This window comes from Chironomus tepperi, unplaced genomic scaffold (genome assembly GCF_022539635.2).
Source record: "Chironomus tepperi strain 1889 unplaced genomic scaffold, CSIRO-AGI_Ctep_v1 contig_161, whole genome shotgun sequence".
Classification (NCBI taxonomy): Eukaryota; Metazoa; Arthropoda; class Insecta; order Diptera; family Chironomidae; genus Chironomus; species Chironomus tepperi.
In genome coordinates, this window is record NW_027226283.1 from 847,932 (window position 1) to 870,288 (window position 22,357).

The following is a 22,357-nucleotide window of genomic DNA, read 5'->3' on the forward strand; positions in this document are numbered from 1 at the left end:
AGTCATAACAATTTTTCTTCTTTTAAAATCATTAATTTCATGTTTAAAACCTCAAAGAAGAAAACGAAATTGACTTGTTTGGGTTGTTTGTTGTGCCTTTCAAATGGTTTTTCAGAGAAACACAATACAAGTAAAGAATCACAACGGATGGAACAAAAAAGCTAATTTTCACATCTTAAATAAATCATACTCATTTCGGCTGTCAGATCAAACAAAACAAGATACATTAGATTATAATGATCATTTTTGAGAAGAGAGAGGAAAAAAATATAATGCAAAACAATTGAGAATTTAAAAAAATTTCATTCACAAATGATCATATATCCTTCAATTTATTTTCTTTCATGCTATAAAAGATTTTTTATTATTCTTATTATTTCTTACTCTTATATTATTATTATTAATATTATTATAGTATTATTTTTGTACTTCATTCTACTAACTTATTATTAGTACAATTTTTTTACTTATGCTACCTATTAAACAAATGAGATAAGGTAAAAAAGTCTTCTCAAAATACATAAAGATATGTTTCATCTGATTTTCATATTCTTTTTTTTTTTTCATTTTTTAAAACATATTTCTCATTTCTCTTTTATAATTCTTTATTGCACAACATTAAGTAAGATTCACCATTTTCATTGTTGTGACAAAAAAATGATTAAGATACTAAAGAAATAATAATAATATTAAATTGCTAATATGGGCTTCCGTTATTTCAATTGCTGAAACAATAATATTTTCACATAAATTTTTGAACACGGCTTGTTACTCTTGGGAAAATTTATCTAGATTTCTAGTCGAATTTCAACTGGATTTAAGGTTTTATTACCGATTGCATAGCACACTCCCAGTGAAAATGTGTTATGGCTTAAATGCCACGTCATGAGGTTGTTGTGCAATTTAAAACCCCTTAGATCTCTTGCTTTATCATAAAGATCTAGCAATTTTCCCAACAACATCAAGAATAATATGTTAAAGGCCCATAAAGTAAGTCTGATCGATATATTTCATAGAAATTTATATGAATTTAATTCATAATCTAACTTAGACGTGTAAATACTTGATAATTGCTGATTACCCTTTAGTATCTTAAACTTGATGACTGAAAATTATTGCTTATGTGAAGGTGAATAATTTTTCATGTATTCTTAAATAAAATATTTTCAATGCTAAATGGATTAGGTCTAAGACTGTGCTTGGAAGTATCATTACTATTTGAATTGCAACTCATTAAATGCTCAACACTTTCATTTCTTTGATGTGGTGTGTCTTGTGATGTTGTATAATCTTGTGACTCTTCGTCTGTTAAGTCAGTTCCTCCAACTACATCTATTGGATCTTCGTCGTTATCTTCACTATCTGAACTAAGTAATTGCCCTCGATGCTGTGCTACATACTCGGATCTTAAAGCCTCTACATCGACTGTGATTCCTTTCGCTCTAAGCTTTCGAGCTTGTCTCTCAATGGCCTTTGCAATTTTCTTCCTTCGTTTCGCTCTATACACACAATTGGAACCAGTTTAATCAAATTAAGCTTATAGATTTATTTTATTAGTACTTACTTTTCTCTAGCTCTAATCTCATCGGGGGGTATTGGTTCACCGGAACACGTTTGAGGGTGGGCATTATGTGCTGGTCGTCCTGGTCCTTTTTTCGTTTGTTCACGTTTCCTAACCTTTGCTCTTTTATTTTGAAACCAAACCTGTAAGAATTTAAATTGAGAATTATTTGTGTGTCATTTAAGTCATGTATGTATGAATGTGGTCATAAGAGAATTCATCACATTATTAAAACAACAAAAAGACTAAATGGGAAAGAAAATTAGAAATTAAATCGTTGTTTGAATTGGACCAACTATTTAATGTAGAAAATGATTTATCTTAATAAAATCATTATTCTTTCATAGCATGTTAACACAGGGGAGAAAAAGAGATTTTCGGGGTATAATTTCTATAATCGGAAAGATTACAACATAAAGAGGCATATGATTGCACATTATAAATGCGCCCATCTTTATAATCCGCAACAATAAATTTCTATATCCCATAAGAAATGAAATGCTAAGTATTGCTCGGGTATTCTCGTACTCGTACTTAAAAAAAGAGAAACAAATCTTAATTTGAAAAGGTTGAATAATGTAAATTGAAAATTTCATTCCCCTTGTACACAACACTTGTTTGTAGTAGCAATGTATATACAAACATAATATCGACACTTCAGAAAATGTATCAAGTGTAGGGATGCAATGAATTTTAATAATAATTTTTCATTTTTTGTTGTTTACAACAAAATATAAATTAGTTTTTTGAAGCGTGCATTTCTCCCTACATACAATCATACATTTTGTAGTAGCATCATCAATTCTGGCTTATTTCTTTCTGAAAGTGTTGAAAAAGATTTAATCCCCTTTTGGTTCATAATAAATTCTATCATCATTATTTTCTATTTATTTACTTCTTTAAAAAGAAATCTCAAAACACCCAAAATTTTTGATACCAGGAATAAATGAAAATAGTTAACATATGTATTAATGTAATTCCATTTCATTTCAAGATTTTTATTAGGGTTGATCCTTAGAAAATTTCCAAACCTCAATTGCATCATAAATAAATCGAAATGTAACTTGTGTTTATTTAAGAGGGTGATTGCAGTTTGCCTTTTTAACTCCTATAATACAATAAATCCCCGTGACTTTTTGCTTTATCCAATTTTTATAGCACAAATTGTGGAATTTCTATTAACAGCAAAAATGAACAAAAAGAATCATCTTTACTGTCATGTTGACGAAAATTATATTTAATAGTTTATTATGACGATACTATATGTTATTATTTTTTTAAAGGCAGAGGTAAAATCTACCAGAAAACAAAAAATTTCATTAATTCTATTCCCATGATACTCGATAGATAGATGCTTCTTATACTTCATAAAGGGATAATCATTAGTTCGGTTAAAAAAGGAAATCCCAGTGGTGAAAATAAAATTTATTTCACTCAAAGTTTCAAAACCTGTATTATGTACTTGATCTCAGTAGCATATGTATAGTATTTGAATAAGGAGTTAACTGAACTAGAAGGAATTAAGATTTACTGGCTCTATTATCTATTATAATTAGATTTTGACAATTAAATATATATTTTTGGAATTTTTAAAGGCATTTCATCTAAAAAGTTTTATATAATTTTGGATCTCCTTTTATCCCGAGCGACACAAATAATAATTCATCCTTTATTACTTACAAGTACACCTTAAGTTTTATTTATTACTTTAGTTATTGTTTTAGAATTGAAAAATGCTATTTGAATGTTCAAATTCGACTGAATTTCTTTCTGAAAAATTCCTGGTTTTATACTAAAAGTTTGCGCCAAAAATTCTCATCAAAATTCAAGAAGTTCAAACTTTGAACTTCACTTTTAGATTTTGAAATTCTGTTACATTTCAAATCATGAATGCCCGTTTATTTTCTTTTGTCTTCAATTTTAGTTTTTAACAAAAGCCATTTGAGATTCAGACACAGAGACGGCTTTCATTTAATCTTAATAAATGTATCCGCCTATTAATACCCACTAGGATATTAAAACTTCATTTAAATCTTTAATAAATACTTTGAATTACTTAAAGTTTTTTTGTCAAAATCAAATACGCCGCAAGTTTTATATTCTCATATAATGGACAAAAATGAGTCCTTTTAGTAGCAATAAAATTTCTATTTCTATTCCTCTTTATGTTGTCCTCAAAATATCGAATTACAAGAAAATTGAGGATTTATGTCTGAAAATGTCTAAATATATAATTTAATATTACAACTTGGTTTCCTTATGTACACATTAATATTATAAATGACTTAGAATTGAAGGCAGTGGTCCATACAATTAAAAGAAATTATATTTTGTCACGAAAACAATATATACTGTTGTATTTTTATTGTTGCTAATGTTAAAGTAAAATTGTGTATTGTATTCAGATAAAGACTTTTGGTCTTTTGTACGAATAACTCATGTATTACTAAAGGTACTGATTGAAAAGTTTCGTGATTTAGTGTGATTATAGGTTTGAAAATTATTAGCAGTAATTTTCTATTGCTTTTTCATAAATAAATCGCATTCAATTACAAATTATATCGAATTTATTTCTAAAAAGCAGTTTAACAACTTAATTAAACTTTGAACGAAAGTTTATTAATAATTTAATAATAATTGTGGTTATTATTTTAAGAATATATCTAATTTAGCTTATTTACTTGAGAAATGAGAATGTTATTTGATTTACTAATGTGATTCCTTCTCTTAAAAGTGTGAATTTCTCTGTTTAAAATAACATTAAATGTGCAAACTTACCGCAACCCTATTTTCCTTTAAATCCAGTCTCATTGCTAAAGCTTCTACAGATGTCGAAAGAAAGAAAGGGATAAAAAGCATGTAGATTGTTAAATTGATGATGTCTCATAATATAAAAGTTTACCTCTCATGAATACATCAGGATAATGGCTAGCTGTAAATGCTCTTTCTAATTCTTCTAATTGCCATGAATTAAAATTGGTTCTAGATCGTCTTCGTTTCGATGAATTATTTTCCTCATCCCCATCAGCCGTTGAGCCTAGAAATAATTATTTATGGAAAATGAATGCATTAGCTTTTATTGCTATGAACATTTTCTCTTCATTATTTATTTATCTTATCACTAATTTATTGTAGGTACTCAATGAAAGTTGGTTTCATATATATGTAGTTTCATATCATGTCCATACCGTACATATGTGCCGTAAAATAGTTATCAGTCTTAATCATTTTGACATATAAAATAACAGATAAAATTAATTGAAGTAAATTTGTGAATCGATAAAGCATAATTAATCACTTCATAAGTAAATATTTATCAATATTTTAGTATATTTCATCAAACACCAAAGCATGATTGCGTTTAATGATAAATCCTACATGCTTTAATCTTTTTATAATTATCGTAATGATCTCTGTGTTGATAGGAAGATTCATTCATCCATATCCACAAATACATTTGTGTAAGAAACTTTAATTAAATGAACTCTGATTTGATTTGATTCAGTCTAGCTGATTTGAAGATTTATTAAATGTTATTAAGCATTATTAGATTTATTATCAAGACATTTGTTTACGCTTATTCAATTCTTTCAAGCTTAGAATTTTAATTAAAAATCTAAGCAATTAGTTTTATTTAATTATTGTAATCTTTCAAGTATGTAACTTGAATAGCGCGATAGGGCAAGTTTCATTTTCGCCATGAAATGGGTCGTTAACAGCCGTCTCATGGCCGTTATGGCACTTTCACATCTTATCAACACTGGGACGTATCGGTGCCCATCCGACTAAATTTGTGTCGTTCGGTTCATTTGTAAAATTGTTCAACGAATGAGGGGACGTCAGACTACCTTACTCAGGTGGATATTACGGTTTGTATGATTATCAGAACTCAGAACCTTTCCTTCGATGACTTTACATCGTGGAGCTTACAGTATGTAACAATTCGAAAAAGAACAAGTTAAAAATCTTTCCTGCCGAGTCTCAAGCCAATTGATTATAGGATCGGTGTTTTAATAATTAGAATCTAAAGTACTACACCATTGCACCACCGAGTCACTACCACTCACCATCGTAATAAATGAGCAGTCGCTAAAATCGAAATTGAAAGCTACCTTATTCACATTTCTGTTAAACATAGCTATTTGAATCCCTAATTTGAAAAGGAAGAGACGAAAAAAAGCAACAGTAAAGATGTTTCATCAAACAGACGCCAAAAGTTGTGTTCTATAATCAGACTTCTGCGCATCGTATATTCCGATAAAATGACTGTATATATATTTCAGAATGCATAAAGTTGATGGAAACAAGGAAGCCATTCCTTGGTGTATAACGACAGATTTACTTAAACAACTTCTAAGCCTGATATTATATGTTCAATTATTTAACGGAAACAAACTGAGCTTGCGCTTCAAATGTCTCTAGATTTGGAAATTGCCGGTGTAAGCTGATGCTTATCAATTACTAATAGTAGACTTACAACGAAAATGGCAGTAATTATGGTTAATTTCCAATTCTGAAGTATTTTTCTAAGAAAATAAACCTTCATTATGCTTAATTTTAGTGGCAAGTTGAAATTAAAATTCACAATCTATGGGAGTAGCTCATTTGAATGATAAATGTACAAAATAGAGTCAGAATGAAATTTATTCATAGAAAAAGATTCAGTGAAAATTATGGCAAAACCAAAAAAGGTAGACCACATGCCTTAAAGACATGAAGACCATAAGAAATGGGAAAGATTTTAATTTAAAATTTTGTAGAATCTTTAATAAAAAAACAAACATAAATAACCTTCCGTAAACGTTTCCTTTATATGTGTCAGTGATGTACAACCTTTGTGCCGCGGCACACTAGTGTCCTGTCAAAAGATAAACAGCATGCCGTGTGCGACTTCGATGTGCAAAATTAAGGTGTGCCGCGAAAAATAAAAGGTTGTCCACCACTGGATATATAAATTAATTTAGCAACTGATTCTATTTTCATGAGCTAATTGTTTTAAAATCACAACCTCTATAAATTTAATTAAATTTGTTTGTGTTCACATTTCTTGTATGTTGTGAAAATAAATATAATTAATTGATAAGACACAGAATTTAATGACTTAATATTATAATCATAATCAATGTCAGTTCTCATGAGCTTCTTACAGGATTTATAATGAGAATTTTTCATTAAACAAGATCATCGGCTTGATAATAATTTTGCCTTTGTTAGGCACATATAAAAATAAAAATACAAACTAAGTGAATTTCTTTATTATTATTTTTCGTTATTGCCCAACACATTTCCTTCGTATTCCTTTTTTATTGAGTTTTAAAATGAAATATAAAATTAATTTTTAGTGAAAAAAAATTTATAACTTAAACGCTGTCAGAAAGAAATTGAGACGTTTGTACAGTAATTGTGCCAATCGCTTCAAAAGGAGAGAGAAAATTTGCGCCATACAACCAGTTCTGATCGGCCGCAATGCCCAGCAAAACGTTAAATTTTACAACCTTCTTTTGTACCGTGTTGTTCTTAAAGTTCAAGGTTTGGAAACTAAAAAAAAGTTATGAATGATAATTTAAATATTTTCATGCTTCATTTGATAATTCCTTGTTCATGATAAAAAAAAAGAAGTAAATTATATTGCCATTCATCATTTCCAAGCCTTGTTATTTTATTGCCGCAAAGAGGTTATTAATTTTTATTTGCCAATTTTCAATGTTTTGCTCGTTTTCCTTCATAAATAAAATTAAGTTATAAAAAAAAGACGGATACCCTCTGATGCAAAAGAAATTACTTCGAGCCGTCTTTCTCAAAAGCATATATATATATATATACATGCTTGATCGTATTCTCTCTCGTATGAATTTTATGCGTTTATTAATTTTTTTGCCAGCCTTTATTCATGGTTGAACATTTATATATATACATAATATATATACAGGAATAAGTAAACGGTGTTTTAAATGTATGGAACCATTATTTCATTGATAATTGATTGGATGTTGCGGTTTTGGAAGCGCTTTTTTAATGATCATGCATGCTCAGATATTTTTGAACACAAAATTGATTTTATCACATTTTTTTGAATAAAATTTAAATTTAAATTTTTTTCTAATTGACAATTATTATTGTTTTCTGGCTCTTCCTTAGCTTCACATTTGCTTGTTCAAGATGCTTAGCATATGGTTCAATTATCATCTTCCATGTTATGTATTGTATGCTGTATGCAGATGAAATACAGGGGTGACAAAAAAATTAGAATGTTTAATGTAATAGCCGCACTTATAGATCATTACATGATTCATATACTTTAGCTATCGAGAGTGTAAATTACTAGACTAAATGAAATATGAATAAAAAAAAGTGAGAATCTAGTATCATTAATAAAACTAAAATGTCAGTTTTTTTCTCTTGTATATACTATAATTATATGATTTGAAATTAGCTATATTTTATAGACTCATGCATAAATCTTATATTATATTTTCTTGCAGCATGTTCGTCTTCTTCCTCCTTAATAAGCATTTCATTTTGACATCCCTGTAATAATTTTTCAATTTACTTTTTTTTTCTCCTCTCCACTCCGATCGGTATTCAGTCTATAAAGCTATTTTAAATTGAGTTATCAATTTAAAGCGTCGAGGTTCAAATTTGTTGGCTTGATTATTACATTGGCTGATTTTAAACAATTTACTAAAATTAATATGTTCATACTTCTCTGTTCCAATTCATCATCTTTATAAGAAAAATATCACGATATGATAAATGTTGATTATGATGCAGAGAAATTATAGGTTAAAACGGAATGTAAGAATATATAGATCGTTTCGATCTTCATCAACGGAAATTTGTATTTTTGCCTTTACTTTATTTCTTTATTTTAGGCATCTCTTTTTTGAACACATATAATTATTGGGTAAAAACTTAATAAAAAAAAGTAAATTGTTCAAGAAATATTATGATAAATTGTTTTAAATATCTTTATGACTATATCATTAATGATACCTAATTAATGTCAATAGTTTTGTACAATAATGAGTCTATAACCCAACTAAATAAGAAATAAAAAAAGAGCCAACCTTCGATTGAAAGTTTAATTAAATTATAACTTTTCAAACAAGAAAATTGAGGTATGCAGCCACAAAGAATTGTTGTTTTCTATTGTGTTGAAGTTATGCATGAATGTTGCCATCATTGATCGCCCATTCAAAATTAATGAATGCTTTGAATTTTATTATTCAATTTATATTTGCAACACTAAATAATGGAGAAGCTCAATTTGCTTACAGGAAATGAAAAATAAAATTATTAATAAAATAAATAAATTAAAAAAGTACTCGATACTGCTGACTGACTTTAGCGCATTTTTGTCCCAGTGATTAGAAATTGATTAAAAAGAGCAAATGAGTAAATCCATGAGTGAGAAAAGGTCACAAAAAAGTTTAAATTTTCAATATTTCTTTAAATACGGCCTAATACCTTACTTTTTACAACTAAAGTTGTATAAAAACTTGGTCTACAGCTTCTCTGAACTAAACAGTGTAGCATTTATGCTTATTAAGGGAGATATTATCAAAAAACTTCCGTCAATCGGTTAAACTTTCGTAAAATAATTTTACAAAAATTAGAATATTTCGATAATTACTCAATTTTTCTAGGATAAAATCATTTAAACTCATAAACATACCCAAATTTCATTCAGTTATGTCCACTGAAAGTTCATTAAACACTTAATTAAGTCAAAATTTGCAAAAAACTGCGTCAATCGGTTAAAACTTTGGTTTTTACGTACGTAAAAACGTAAGAAAAATATTTCGAATTTTTTAACTTAATTAAGTTTGTATGGACATAATTGCATTAAATACAATTGCTTTTCATTCCACCGGCACTACTTGATGGCTTTTTAAAAGTTCGAGTAGTAGATTTTAGCAATTATTGATATTTTTTAAAAAGAAATTAAAATTAACAAGTTGAGAAATATTGCACATCGAAATTTTCAGTTCCCTTTACTCATGGATTTACCCAAATGCAAATCCATTTAAAACGGTTATTCAACATTCGAATTTCCGAGTTCAAAACTATTTCAAAGTTCAAATTTTTTATTCGTAACCAACTTCAGATATGTTTACAAATGAAATATGAAATTGAAATCATCAATTATCGAATTTAGAAATGATTACAAGATTTAAGACTATGTGATGCGTCAAAACTGATATAGCAAAACTAATTCGGGTTCTCTACTATGAATAGTTAACGATATTTCAACGGCAGCTGATCGATCGACTAGACAAATTGTTTTATTAAGCTGACTTTTTGCAAAAATTCGCTAATCATAAAAACAATCAATAGAGGCGGTTGATTAAGGCGCATTTCGACTGCCTTATTGTAAAATTATGAACATAATAATTTGATATCCATATGCTACATAGTAAAGAACAAGAGTCAAATTTTTGCAACAATCCAATTAGCTTACAATTTATCGAACAAAAATCGTTACTTCCTTTATTGAACGATCGATGGATGGATGGATGGATGAACGCAAAAATAATATTTAATAAAAAAAAAGTTCACATAAAACTCCAATTAAAAGATAAAAACATATTGTAAATACAAGCGATGCACAAGATATACAATAAATATTGAATTAGACTAAAAAAAAGGCACACAAAAAATTGATAACGGTAATAAGAAGTCATTAATCAAATTGATAGTGTTCCCTCATTGTACAAATTATTGTATTATAGTGAAAATATTCAGATCTATTTGCACCTAATCCGTTTTATCTGATTTACTGTAACAACATTTCAATCCCCCACTTACTTTGACATAACATTGCATTTTCTATGTAATTGTGTATTGTATTTTAATGCGTCAGCATAAAATGCGATTAATAGGAAAAACCAATTCATTTATATCAGACTGGAAAGAATGTAATATAAAACCGCCTACTTAACACATAAATAAACCCCTAAGTCGATTTCTGGTGTTGGTGTTAAAGTCTTGAATGCATTATGTTTAGAAATTGCTCTTTTTTCATGGATCACATAGACACGTGTTGTAAATAGAAATCTGAGTATGAAAGTTATTAACTAAATTTAAGGCCTTAATCGTTGAATTTGAGAACGGGGACTAATATTTAGACACGTGAACAGACGTATGTCCTCTGCAACAACTATGGTAATTAATGATGATATCACATTTTTTATCATTTGTTATGATATTTTGAAAGATTGATGAGAATTGAAAATAAACATAGAAAATTTCGCAATTCGATGTGACTGATTAAATGTTAAAGATAAGGGGATTAAATAAAATTAAATCGAAGTAGAACAAATTGAAAATGCTTTGGTTTTTATTCAGTTTATTTTTAACAGAAGTATGGGAAATAAACAAGGGAATAAGCATAGCAATGGTGGGGAGTATGCATACTAGCGTGTTTGTAAATCATAGTTAATCTTTTGACATCGGCATCGCGCTTACATAAAAGAAAATCATCTATAAAAATGAATTCTCTCATTTTCATATTTTTTTGTTAGTTTAATAAACTCATTTTTTCAACACTGAGGTCATCAATTTCAATGGATGATGCTCATTTTTACCGGAGCTTAACCGAATTGTTTTTTTTTTATTCTTTTACCAAATTATCGCGTTTTCTTATTATTGGGTTGTTGATTTCATTGTTGGATTATTAGCTTGAGGATTTGATTTATTCTTCTAATTTTGGAAGTTTCATGCTTGATACTTTTAGGGGTTTTCTGCTTTTTTTGGGTGATTTTTATTATTTTTTAAATTTATCATATTTCAAATGTATAAATCAGATCTCGAAATTGACTCCAATTTTATATCGAGTATAATCAATTTGAGTCAAATTTCTATACAAAATCTAAGTCTACTTCGGACTCTGGTTGATTTATACTGAAGTTCCCGAATAGACCGAATCGATTAATCGAATAAAAATATGCTGGTTTGAGTTTAAATCCAGAACCAAACTAGCGTTACTGTGAAATGGTGCCTGTGAAATAGATAATTCCTGGGTCACTTACAGCCAGATTTTAAATTGATTAATCTACTTCTGCCTATCGGAACTATTTTTAGTGGCGGTTTTTAAGCTCTTACGTAGTGTTCGAACAAGCTGTATAACCTAAAAGAATATTTAAGGAATCCAATTCTAAACCTTTATGAGTAATTTCATACATATATGGGCACTCATATAGTAATTTACCAGTAATTTATATTACAGCTGCACACTATTTATTATAAAAAGATAACATAGTTTTAAATATATGTTTCAGTCTTTTCCAAACTGTGTGCCGTGGCACATTGCCGTAGAACTCACTGTGTACCGGCAGAAAAAGCTCAAGTGAATTACTCCAAAAATTTGAAAATTCTTAAAATCAACAATAATAGTGAGCCGTGACTCAAAAAATATTGGACAACATTGGTGCATCCACAACTTAATCCAGTATCATTATCCCCCTTCAGAGTCATAAACAATTGGAAAATGTGAAAAACGTGCCAATCTGATAATTTGTTTAGATGCAATTTTCATTGTTATACATCATATTTATTTTCGCAAGTGTAGCGATTAACGAAAACTTCAAACTTGCTTTGGTACCAACATTTTACCTCAACATAACATCATTTAATTTTTAACGAATGATATTTCAGCTTACTCCATCTTTTACCGACTGAGATTACACAAAAGTTCGATTCACCTTAAGAAAATGTTTTTTAATGTTTTTCTCGGTTTTTCTAAACTTTTTGAAGCCTTTCAAAGAAAAATAAAAAAAAAAAAAAGCGAAAGAAAACAACATAATTTATTTATAAATTTTTAAGTGTTTAAATGAGCGAGTGTGAAAAAGGTTCCACGTTAACGTCAAAAGCTAAAAGAATTTATTCAATTTAAATTTTATAAATTACTTTGTTTATGCTTGCGGCAATTTTGTTATTGTGGCTTTTTTCATTCTACCTTTTCACTGTTAAGGCGTGTTTTTACACAATCGATCGAAAGCATTTTTAAATTTTACACCGAGTTCATTTATGAACTACAAAAAATACTTTTTTTTTATCTTCTTTTTTCATATATATTCGCACATTTTAAAATAATTAAATTCTTCAATTTGTGCTTGAATAGATCTTTTACAATTTGTGAATGCACAATAATTAACTGGTCAAGAAGGCATGTTCGTTCATCATAAGCTCTTGGGGTTTTTTATTATTTTTTAACCTATAAATTGTGCATGCATTAACATTTCAAAATATTGATCCTCTCTGATTCTCAATGTTTACTAAAAAAATGAAAAACCGAAAAGAATCGAAGATGAAGAGGGAACAAAATTAAAACTTCCCCATGGAATTTTCTTGAACAATAATATGAGAGAGAGTCTCCAGATCGTCTCGATGATTGGAATTTTCAACGGAAGTTTCAAACAATTTTAAATGAATTTATGAGTAACTAGACTCTTTAGGAGAACTAGGACTTTAGACATTGTAGTGTCTAGAGTGGAATCTAGAGTATCTAGCCATATATAGGCAAATCTGTCAGTGCGATAGTAAGGTCTCTGTTCTCTGCGGCCGAGTGGTTAGGCAATAGACCAGACATCTCTCACTCTTTTGTAAGTGCGAGGGTTTTGAGTTCGTTTTTCATTAGAGACCGAATCTCTCAATCATTATATAAAGTTATGTCGATTTGACAAAGGTTCACGCAATGCTCACGACTAATGTGGGTTTGGTGGGGCATCAGTTAAGTGATTGATAACTATGGAGATTTGAATCGTTTCGATAACAGTACAGCGTGTTCGTTTTGACACCGCTACGGTGATTACGACAAAAAATAATTAGTTTTTCCCATTGTACCACTCGGAGTGTTCAAAACCCCTAAAGTAAAATTTGTATTTGCAATTGCTCATTATACTTCACATTCTGACTGAAATTCATCTAAAAGATTATTTAAAAATTATTTTTCATGATAATTTCAAAATCGTGCATGAAAAACAAATTAATTTTAGAAAATTTCACGACACAAAGTTTGAAAAGCACTAGTCGAGACCATGTGCGATGCATGCTTATCATTAACTTTTACAAAATCCATGAAAATTGAAATGTGAATCATTAGAAAGAACGCCGCATACACGATTATAATTTGTCAATACTCATGAAAATCATCTTTTCAACAAAAATTTATATCAAGCATAAAAAGAGATTTCCATCAGGTTGAACTGGAGTTGAAAAGTTGAGTCAAGTTGCTTTCAATGTGAAATGATTCTCAATTTGTTACAAAATGGTTTATCAAAATGTAATACCTGATAAATTATATACATTTTATGTGTAGCTAGGTATGTATACGTTTGAAATGCGCAAAAGTGATTTTTTACTTCTATTCCTTATAACTATAAAGTTAAATACAAATACATCGATGTTTGAATAATGAAATGGAGACCATAAAAAAACAATATTTTTCTAGCATGTACTAGTTCCTATCATTGTCAAATGTAGCATGAAACCCCAAAAGAGCAGCCGTTGAGAGGAAGCAGTAAGAACAAGACACAAAGAGGGAGAAATAAGAGTATAAACAAAATTGAGCTAATAATTTCACCCGAAATTGCATTGAAAAAGAACCATAAAAAGTCTATGAAAATGTATATAATGTTTTCAACCCTCACAGCCAACATACAAAGAGTCAGTCTCTCTTTCTCTCTTTCTTCTGCTCTTTATTTTCTACGAGAGTGTTGGAAAACTTGCGAAGCAGAAAAAATGGTATCGTAGATTTTCCTCTAGAGGGTTATTTTTATTTAATTCGAACGTGATTTTTTTTCGGGGGGAAAAATAAGAGAAAAAATACAACAAGAAATGGAGAAACATTTTTCCTGATATCATCAATAATAAGAAAGAAATGAGCACAGTACAGCTGAAACAATCAAAATGATATCAAAGCTAAAAATTCTTTAGGGGTTGATATTTGAGGCATAAAAAAAATAAATAAATAAATTGACTAGTAAAGAGAAAAATATTACGGAAATAAGTTAAGTAGATGCAAACATCTTCAATATGTGTGGCCACTTTTATATCCCTTTCATGGTATAAAGATCATACATACATCTATTATTAAACAACCCCTTTTCACAATCTAAGAGAAAATTCGATTTAATGCTATGTTATTCATCCCTTTATTATATTAGATACAATACATTTAGGATGTGATGCTTGACAATTTTTGTATTCTGTTCACATTTGTTTGCACAAACCAAAAACTATAATACAGCTTAAATAAAGAGCATGCATCAATCCCCACAAAAAAATCAAATTTTCATTCTATTAGATCATTCTCTCTGCCTCTTCAGCATATATTTTGCGGATCTTTTTATTATTTGTTTCAAGGTTTACTGTTATGAATATAAAAATCACAATCGTTATATCTGAATGATTTTTAAATGCATTTTAGGCCAATGAAATCTGTTGGGGATTTTTTTACATTGATTTAATGAAAATCTTTCATACAAATTGATTCATCATAAACAACTTTTATTAATAGTTAATAACATAATTCTATTTCTATAGAGCTCAATTACAATATTATATATCCATTACGATCATTATTATATTTTTCATCAATACTTGAGGCATTGTTCGGCTGTTTGTTTGTAGTTTGTGTGTCTGCTCAATTATTTCTTAACAATCTCACAATCACAAGATTGTTTTGATTTCGACATAATGATCCTGGAGCATTTTCAAGCATTTTTGGACCAAGATTCAAAATTCATGCGTTAAGTTTTAAAATTTTTAAGGTTAACAGAAGCCTTAATTCCATCCCATTTTCATCCAAATTAATATTTTTCTGTAAAATTGACGGAGGACCGCTCAACTATATTGATTGAGTACACACATAAGGTGAGTATCCTCATTGTCTGTTAGAATATAAAGTTTTCAAGAAATTAGTAACACATGAGTCATAAGTGTGTCCTTTCTCCTAAGTTAATTAGAAGACTATTAATATATCAAATCAACCCAATAAATAAAGTGCATCACATGACCAGCCAAGATTTACAAAAAATTAGAAAATAATTGAAAGCTGTAAAACATTGACATTTTAGCACCAAAAATCATTTCGGTATGAACATACATGCATATGTAGCAATCACACCCTATTTTTTATAAGGTTACTAATGATAATGTAATAGGGAAGAAAATTGAACATTATCGTGTATTAATAGAAACTATACAACTCATTGGCAAAAAAATACGTATATACGTTTATATCCATGGTTCATAGATAGTAAAGTGTTCTAAATTATAGAACAATATTCATAAATGAATTTTATTCAACATTTTTTATTAAAATACCGGCATTGTAATGTAATTATTTTTTATACTAGCAAAAATTGCCCATCAAGTAAAGCATATACATTTCCTGCTTTTTTTGAAAATTTAGTGCAATTTTTAACAATTTTGAGGAAATCTGAATTCAGAATTAATAATGCAGAAATAAATCAAAGAATATTATAAGATTGTCAAGAAAACAACTTCATACTTATATAATTATCAACTTATAAGAATTCAGAAATGAAGACAGACATTAATGTTCGTTCCGTAACACTTTTAATTCTATACCTATCACAAATAAGCACTTGCAAACTTGACTCTATTAATTTTTCTGCACTAAAGAATATGCTATGCATATTATAGAATATGTTAAGAAACAATTATTATTGTTTGTATTTTAACCACCTGTAAAATTATTGAATTACTCTTCCAATCATTACTTTCGTCATTTACATTTATAATTGTGCATTATTGATATAAAATATTAAACTGGGGTATGATGTCTGATTGGAATCATAGTAAAAAAGCATTTGATGGAGTTTAATTTAAAATAAATGGAACTTAATTTAAAATAAATTAAGTTTTAAATTAGTTTACTTGAATTTATAGAACTAGGTATATCCAATAAAACTCAAAAGAATATTAAACTAAGCTTCTAAACCCTGAAGATCAGGTTGAGCGCTGTTGAGCTCATGCAAGTAAAATTCATGTTTTTTATAATTTAATTATCATTGCATGCTTCCAAAATCATTCGTTTTAAAAATATTTAACATATTTAAAGGAATTGGAAGAACTAGTAATAATTTTGATATTTTAAATTAACATCAATTTCGTTCAAGGCAATAACTCAAATGCTTACTAGTAAAATTCAATATCTATCGAAAAATCTACTCATGAAATAAGTTTATGCTCGATTTGTCTTTCTAAATGTCAGTGCTGGGCAACCTGTGTGTTGCAGCATACTAGTGAGAAAACAAATTTTCTTGAAATTGCCATGAACTAAATTACTTGGACGATTTCGATCGAGGCTCACAACCAAGGCGTGCCGTGATAAAAAGGTTGCTCATTACTGCAAGTATAAAGATCTTTAACTCTTTGTGCTGAGACACACTGTCTGAGTTTTAAATACGTCGATGACTCAATAGTGTGTTGGCAGCCAAAAAGGTGTGTAAAATTATAGACAGCACCAGGCAGAGTTTAAAGCCTAGCACATAATGAGCATACTCACCAAAATGAACACAATTAATTTAATTGAGTTTGCTCAATTTTGAATGGATACTCGAGAAATTCGAGCAAAATTCGAGTCGACTTGCTACCAGGAATACACAAGGTTTAATTATGCACTCCTTTGAATGCCAAGACATGTTCAGATTCCTTCGTTTTCTTTACGTCACTTGGAGTAGTGATTCACAAAATATGAATTAAGCAAGACACATGATTTAGCTTCCCAATTTTAAAGTGCAAAATCGAACATGCGTCATAAAATATTAACTTCCGTTTTGTTTTAAACTTTTTGAGTTAAACAACATAATAAGTTAGCTGGAATTTATCTTTAAATGTAATCGACGTATTCCCTCATTTTCAAGACTAATGAAAATGTTTTAAAAGAATTAGACAGAAAACAACATTTTGAATCATGAATAAAAAAAAATGTTAAATGTGATAGAAATTATTCATCATTTGCATACAGATGTTCATGATTAGTAACATACAAGAAAAGAAACTAAAGAGCTGAAATTAATTGAAAATATAGTATAAAACCACTCATTCTTATTTACTCTCTCGAAAATAATGTACGAGAAAAAATGTAAAAATTGTGTTTAGACACGAATAATTGACTATTATTTCAATGAATAAAAAACTATACGCTTTATGTCATGTATAATGAATGAGGAGTTAATTGAGAAGAAAGGATTAATTTTTTTGTTGTTCTTTTCGATTTAATAACATAATTTACTACATCCAACACTCATACGATTTGACTTTAATTTCATTTATACACATTTTTTATACAATCATTTATAATAACCTTTTGTGTTGAACTTTACCTGCGGGCGACGGTCTTTAATATACGTAGAACGCGCTTTTGTTAATATATTTTTGTGTATAGTCTTAATTTCTTTTTTTAAATTGATAATACACTCAAGATAGATATGTTATGTCAGTGGTAGATTCCCAAAGGCGTTAATCCAATTTACAAAAAACATATTCATATATTCGTACATTTCTGAGCATTAAGATGGGACAGAATTTATGTATTTTTTACCGAATATCTAGCTGCATTTATCACAAAGTTTTAACATAAATTATTATTATTGTTATTTTTTTAACAGTATTGTTAAGCTACAATCAGCATTTTTGTTAGACTCGAATTTTCATTTTAAAACATTAATTGATTTTTGTGTTAAGCACAACCTGTAATTGATCGTGTATTTTTGTTTTAAAACATTTTATTACAACATTTTTTAAATTCTAAAATAAATTGGCACTGATAATTTTGCAATTGATTTCAAACAATGACTAGTCTGTTGTTATTATTTTTGATTATGATTGTTTTTGACATGTAGAGGTCTTTCGGTTGTTTCAAAGAAGCTTTTCAGCGTTCGATTGAAAAAATATATAGGAACGGACACTCTTTCATTTGATTCAAATACATTTTAGCTATTAAACCTTAGTTACAAATTTTGAACTTGACTTTAACTAGGGCGGCCATCTGCTTTATTTTTGCCGAGACGCTGCTGTACTATTCATCCTTGCTGCTGTGTCCCGACAAAGCCTCAAAATGTCCCGATTTTTCAACAAGTCGAAAACTCCATACAAATATTGAAATTTTTGACAAATTTTGAACATTTTCGTTTTGAAGGTCCGGGTTCATTCCCAGGACTAAAATAACTTTTTTCAAAATTTCAATTAAAATGATATAAAATAACCTCAAAAATGCCAAATTAAGAAATGTCCCGATTTTTTCCACTGATTCAAACTGATTTAAGAACATGATTTTTAAATAGCTCAATATCGACTAGAATTTAATATGGAGTTAATTCGACTTGAGTCGATTTTCCGTACAAAATTCCATTAAACTTCGAGTTCTGGATTTTTACAAATGAAATATAAAATTTAATTTGAATTGATATGTTCATTTTACGTCCCTTAATCACATGGTTGTATAAATAAAAAATATATAAATTTGATGGCAAGGTGCTGGTCGCGAAAAGAGGTGTTGACTCTTGTTTAAATTCCATCCCCGTAAAGCAAAAGTTAGATGAAATGATGTCGAATTCAAACCGAATCCGGAATCAAGTAAGAGTTACACAATTTTGATGCTAGATTTTCGATCAATTATCTGATTTGTGCTAATTTGCCTAGTGATTTTTTAGAAGTTTAGATACTTCAGCTTAACTAGGTACACAAGGTTAGAATGTATAAACCAGTAATTGGATAATGTGAGGTGTTGGAATGAGTTAAAATTATATAGTTAATATTTAGACGAGAAAGATACAAGAGCCGTGATTTCAACATGTAATGGAATTTTACACGAAAGGACTTGATACTTAAATTAACTCAAATATCTAGCCTGAAAGATAAAAACCCGTTAGAACTAGACAATAACTAGACATGCACTTAAGTTTACTTAGTTGCAATGTAATTTTTAGTCTATAGATTTTTTAATTAGCTGCTGAACATACAAAGGTGTTACCGAAGTGTGATCTGTATATGTACCTGGATTCATACATCATCATTTACAATTAATTTAAAGTTGTAGCGCTTTAAGGTTGTAAAACACTGTCGCACGATTTAAGATTATTACGTAAATTGACATGATCCATAATTCTAAGTAGTGTGTCGTAACGCACAGCTTAGTTAGACACTGATTCTTTTCTTATCGATTCTTTTTTTCTTCAAATTTTTGATTTCAGAAATTTTTAAATTAAAGTTTTTAAAAATGACACAAAACAAACTTATGAATATGTAAATGGAATATGCATAAATTCAATGCAATTAATACAATATTTTTACGAGTGTCTAGGCCTTGGATTCAACTTGTTTCCAATTAAAATTCGCTTAATTGAAATTTTAAAAACAAACTATTCAAGATAATTTTTTAATTAGGTACTAAATACTTTTAATTGCTTTTTAAAAATTTGATTAATATTCTGCGGATGTCAATGCAATGAGAGTTTTCAGTCATATTGATTATTTAACTGTCATCGAGAGATTTAAGCGATTAAATCATTATCAAAACTAAGTTCAATTCATCACTTTAATTATAACGAACAACTTAACATAAAAATTTGCACAAATTATTTAGTCGAAAATTGCAATTCCTTTTGCACAAAGAACTTCCGTCGGAAAAAAATATTTTTTTGTTTGCACTTATTATGTATGTAAAATGGAGCTTACCTCTTTCATCATTTGAATCTTCACTTTGTTGACTCTGTACACTTCTATTAGATGATAATCCTGACGATTGTGAATTATTGTTATTTCCAGACATAAGTTGTGATGTATGAGTTCCATTGAAATGGGGTCGTGTCAAAAACGGTGCACCAAAAAGCATTGGATTCGCCACACCGAATTGTAAAAAAGGTGCCCATGATAAACGCGAACGTGGAACTAGATGTGCAGCTACTGCAGCAAGTTGAAGAGCTGGTTGTATTCCCGATGGTGGTCCTGACATACTATTTAGGCCCTGGTGCCCTAACACCATTATATAGTTTTTATTATTAACACAATAATTTTGGATTTTTGAAAATCATAGATCACTTAGTTAAATTTTTCAAATAGTTACAATAAATTTGTAACTTACTATTTTATTTTATATTAATGCCAGAACAGAACTTTTGTGTGTGTATATGTGTATTGAATGATTCCAAATAAATTACTATTTTTTACACTATTTTATTATTTAATTAATTAATTAATTATGCAAAAATTAACACTGCTTAGTTTATTAAGTGTGTACTTAATAATTACTGACACAATCTCATTTGTTAATCATTATTTTTTTAAATATATATATTAAATTGTTTTCACAGTCTCCATGTACTTATGTCTCACTTGTTCATGCTATTGATTTTTTTTCTTTATTTTTTAATTTTTTATTTCTAACTTTTTAATGTGCCAAAAATTTCTTATTAAAACAATTATCAATTTATTATAACTGGTTTTCAAATTAACAAGGCGTTAGATTAATTAAGTGATAAAATATTCTGTATGCGACCTGGTCGCTTTCGGATTTTAAAATATACTGCGAAAAGAGAAGAAAAAAATATGAACTGAGAAAATATATTTGTAAAACCATCACATATAAATTGTTATAGAAGTTTTAGTTGTTCACTTTAAAAAGGCATGCAAGAAAGAAAGAAAAAAACTTAACAACAAAAAAAACTGGTCTTTATCATTGTAGGCGTGCTCTTAGGGAAACTACATGGGAAAGAAATAAATTCAAATTGATTCACAAGTAATTATATGTTTCAACATTTAACTATGTTGCATTAGGATTTATGTTTCCTGGAATCTTTTTTAACATTTCAATGTGTTTGTAGGTGAGAGAAATAGTGATTCTCTCTCATCATGTAACCTTAAATGGCTGAAAAAACATACCCACTGTATTCTGATTGGTTCAATTTTTTTCCCTCGTTTTACTCATACAACCTTAAATTTCATCATCATCCACATATATCAGTATATAACTTCCAGTCAAACGAAGAAAAAAAAGACTTCTTGTTTATTGAATTTAAGTATTTTTCTATTGATTTCTCGACGAGATAGAAATTAAAATTTCATTTTCAAAGAATTGCAAATTTTTTTATTATATCATTTCATTTGCTGCTTGGCTAATTGATATTATTATACGTAGATGAAAAACCAATATGCTTTAAATGAGATTTTTTTTAATGGGATTAGGCTGCATATCACGCTGTAATGAGGAAAACTTTTTCTTCTCTCGCAGCATCGACGAAAAAAAACTTACGTTCAATTACTTATGTAGCAATAATGATTAATTGTACTATACTAATTTATTGGTCGGGGAGCTTAATAAAATTGTATTTGCTTTTAACGGGAGATGTTTTATAATTTATAAGTACAATACTTAGAATCTGTTAGATTTCGGGGAATCTAATATTGCGGGAAGATTTTTAAGAATTTTTCGAATTTAATTTCAATTATTTTTGCAGTTCATTAAATTCCTGGAAACACATTAATGGAAATAAAATTAATTTTCTACTTATTACTTTTAACGTAGGGGTTTCAAATCCAATTTCTCAAAAAATTTGGGACATAATAAGTCTAGAAAAAAATCGAATCACGCAGAAATGTTTCAGAGAATCTAATACTTCCAATAAAAGCCTAAATTTGAATTAAAATTCACCTTACTAAAAATTATGATGGATCACAAATTGGATTTGAGTTTTGATCAATTGATCCTAACGACCCAAGTTCAATTTCAGCGAAAGTCAAGTTGAATTTGATTGCTGTTTTGCTCTT

The 22,357-nt window shown here is 28.7% G+C and overlaps 1 protein-coding gene across 2 annotated transcripts; it reads right to left on the reverse strand.

Annotated features, from left to right (window-relative positions):
• Window positions 1-440: 440 nt before the first annotated feature.
• On the reverse strand, window positions 441-21,091 carry LOC139088183 (homeobox protein unc-4-like). Of its 2 annotated transcripts, XM_070637268.1 has the most exons (6): window positions 20,676-21,091; window positions 20,270-20,566; window positions 4,464-4,598; window positions 4,340-4,383; window positions 1,565-1,704; window positions 441-1,499 (listed from the first exon to the last, which is right to left on the reverse strand). In XM_070637268.1, exons 2-6 carry the CDS (start codon window positions 20,544-20,546, stop codon window positions 1,142-1,144), a joined length of 954 nt encoding a protein of 317 aa, XP_070493369.1. In that variant the 5' UTR covers window positions 20,547-20,566; window positions 20,676-21,091; the 3' UTR covers window positions 441-1,141. The 2 variants fall into 2 exon arrangements, with proteins under 2 accessions (XP_070493369.1, XP_070493367.1); XM_070637266.1 differs by having other exon boundaries at window positions 20,270-21,091.
• Window positions 21,092-22,357: the final 1,266 nt, after the last annotated feature.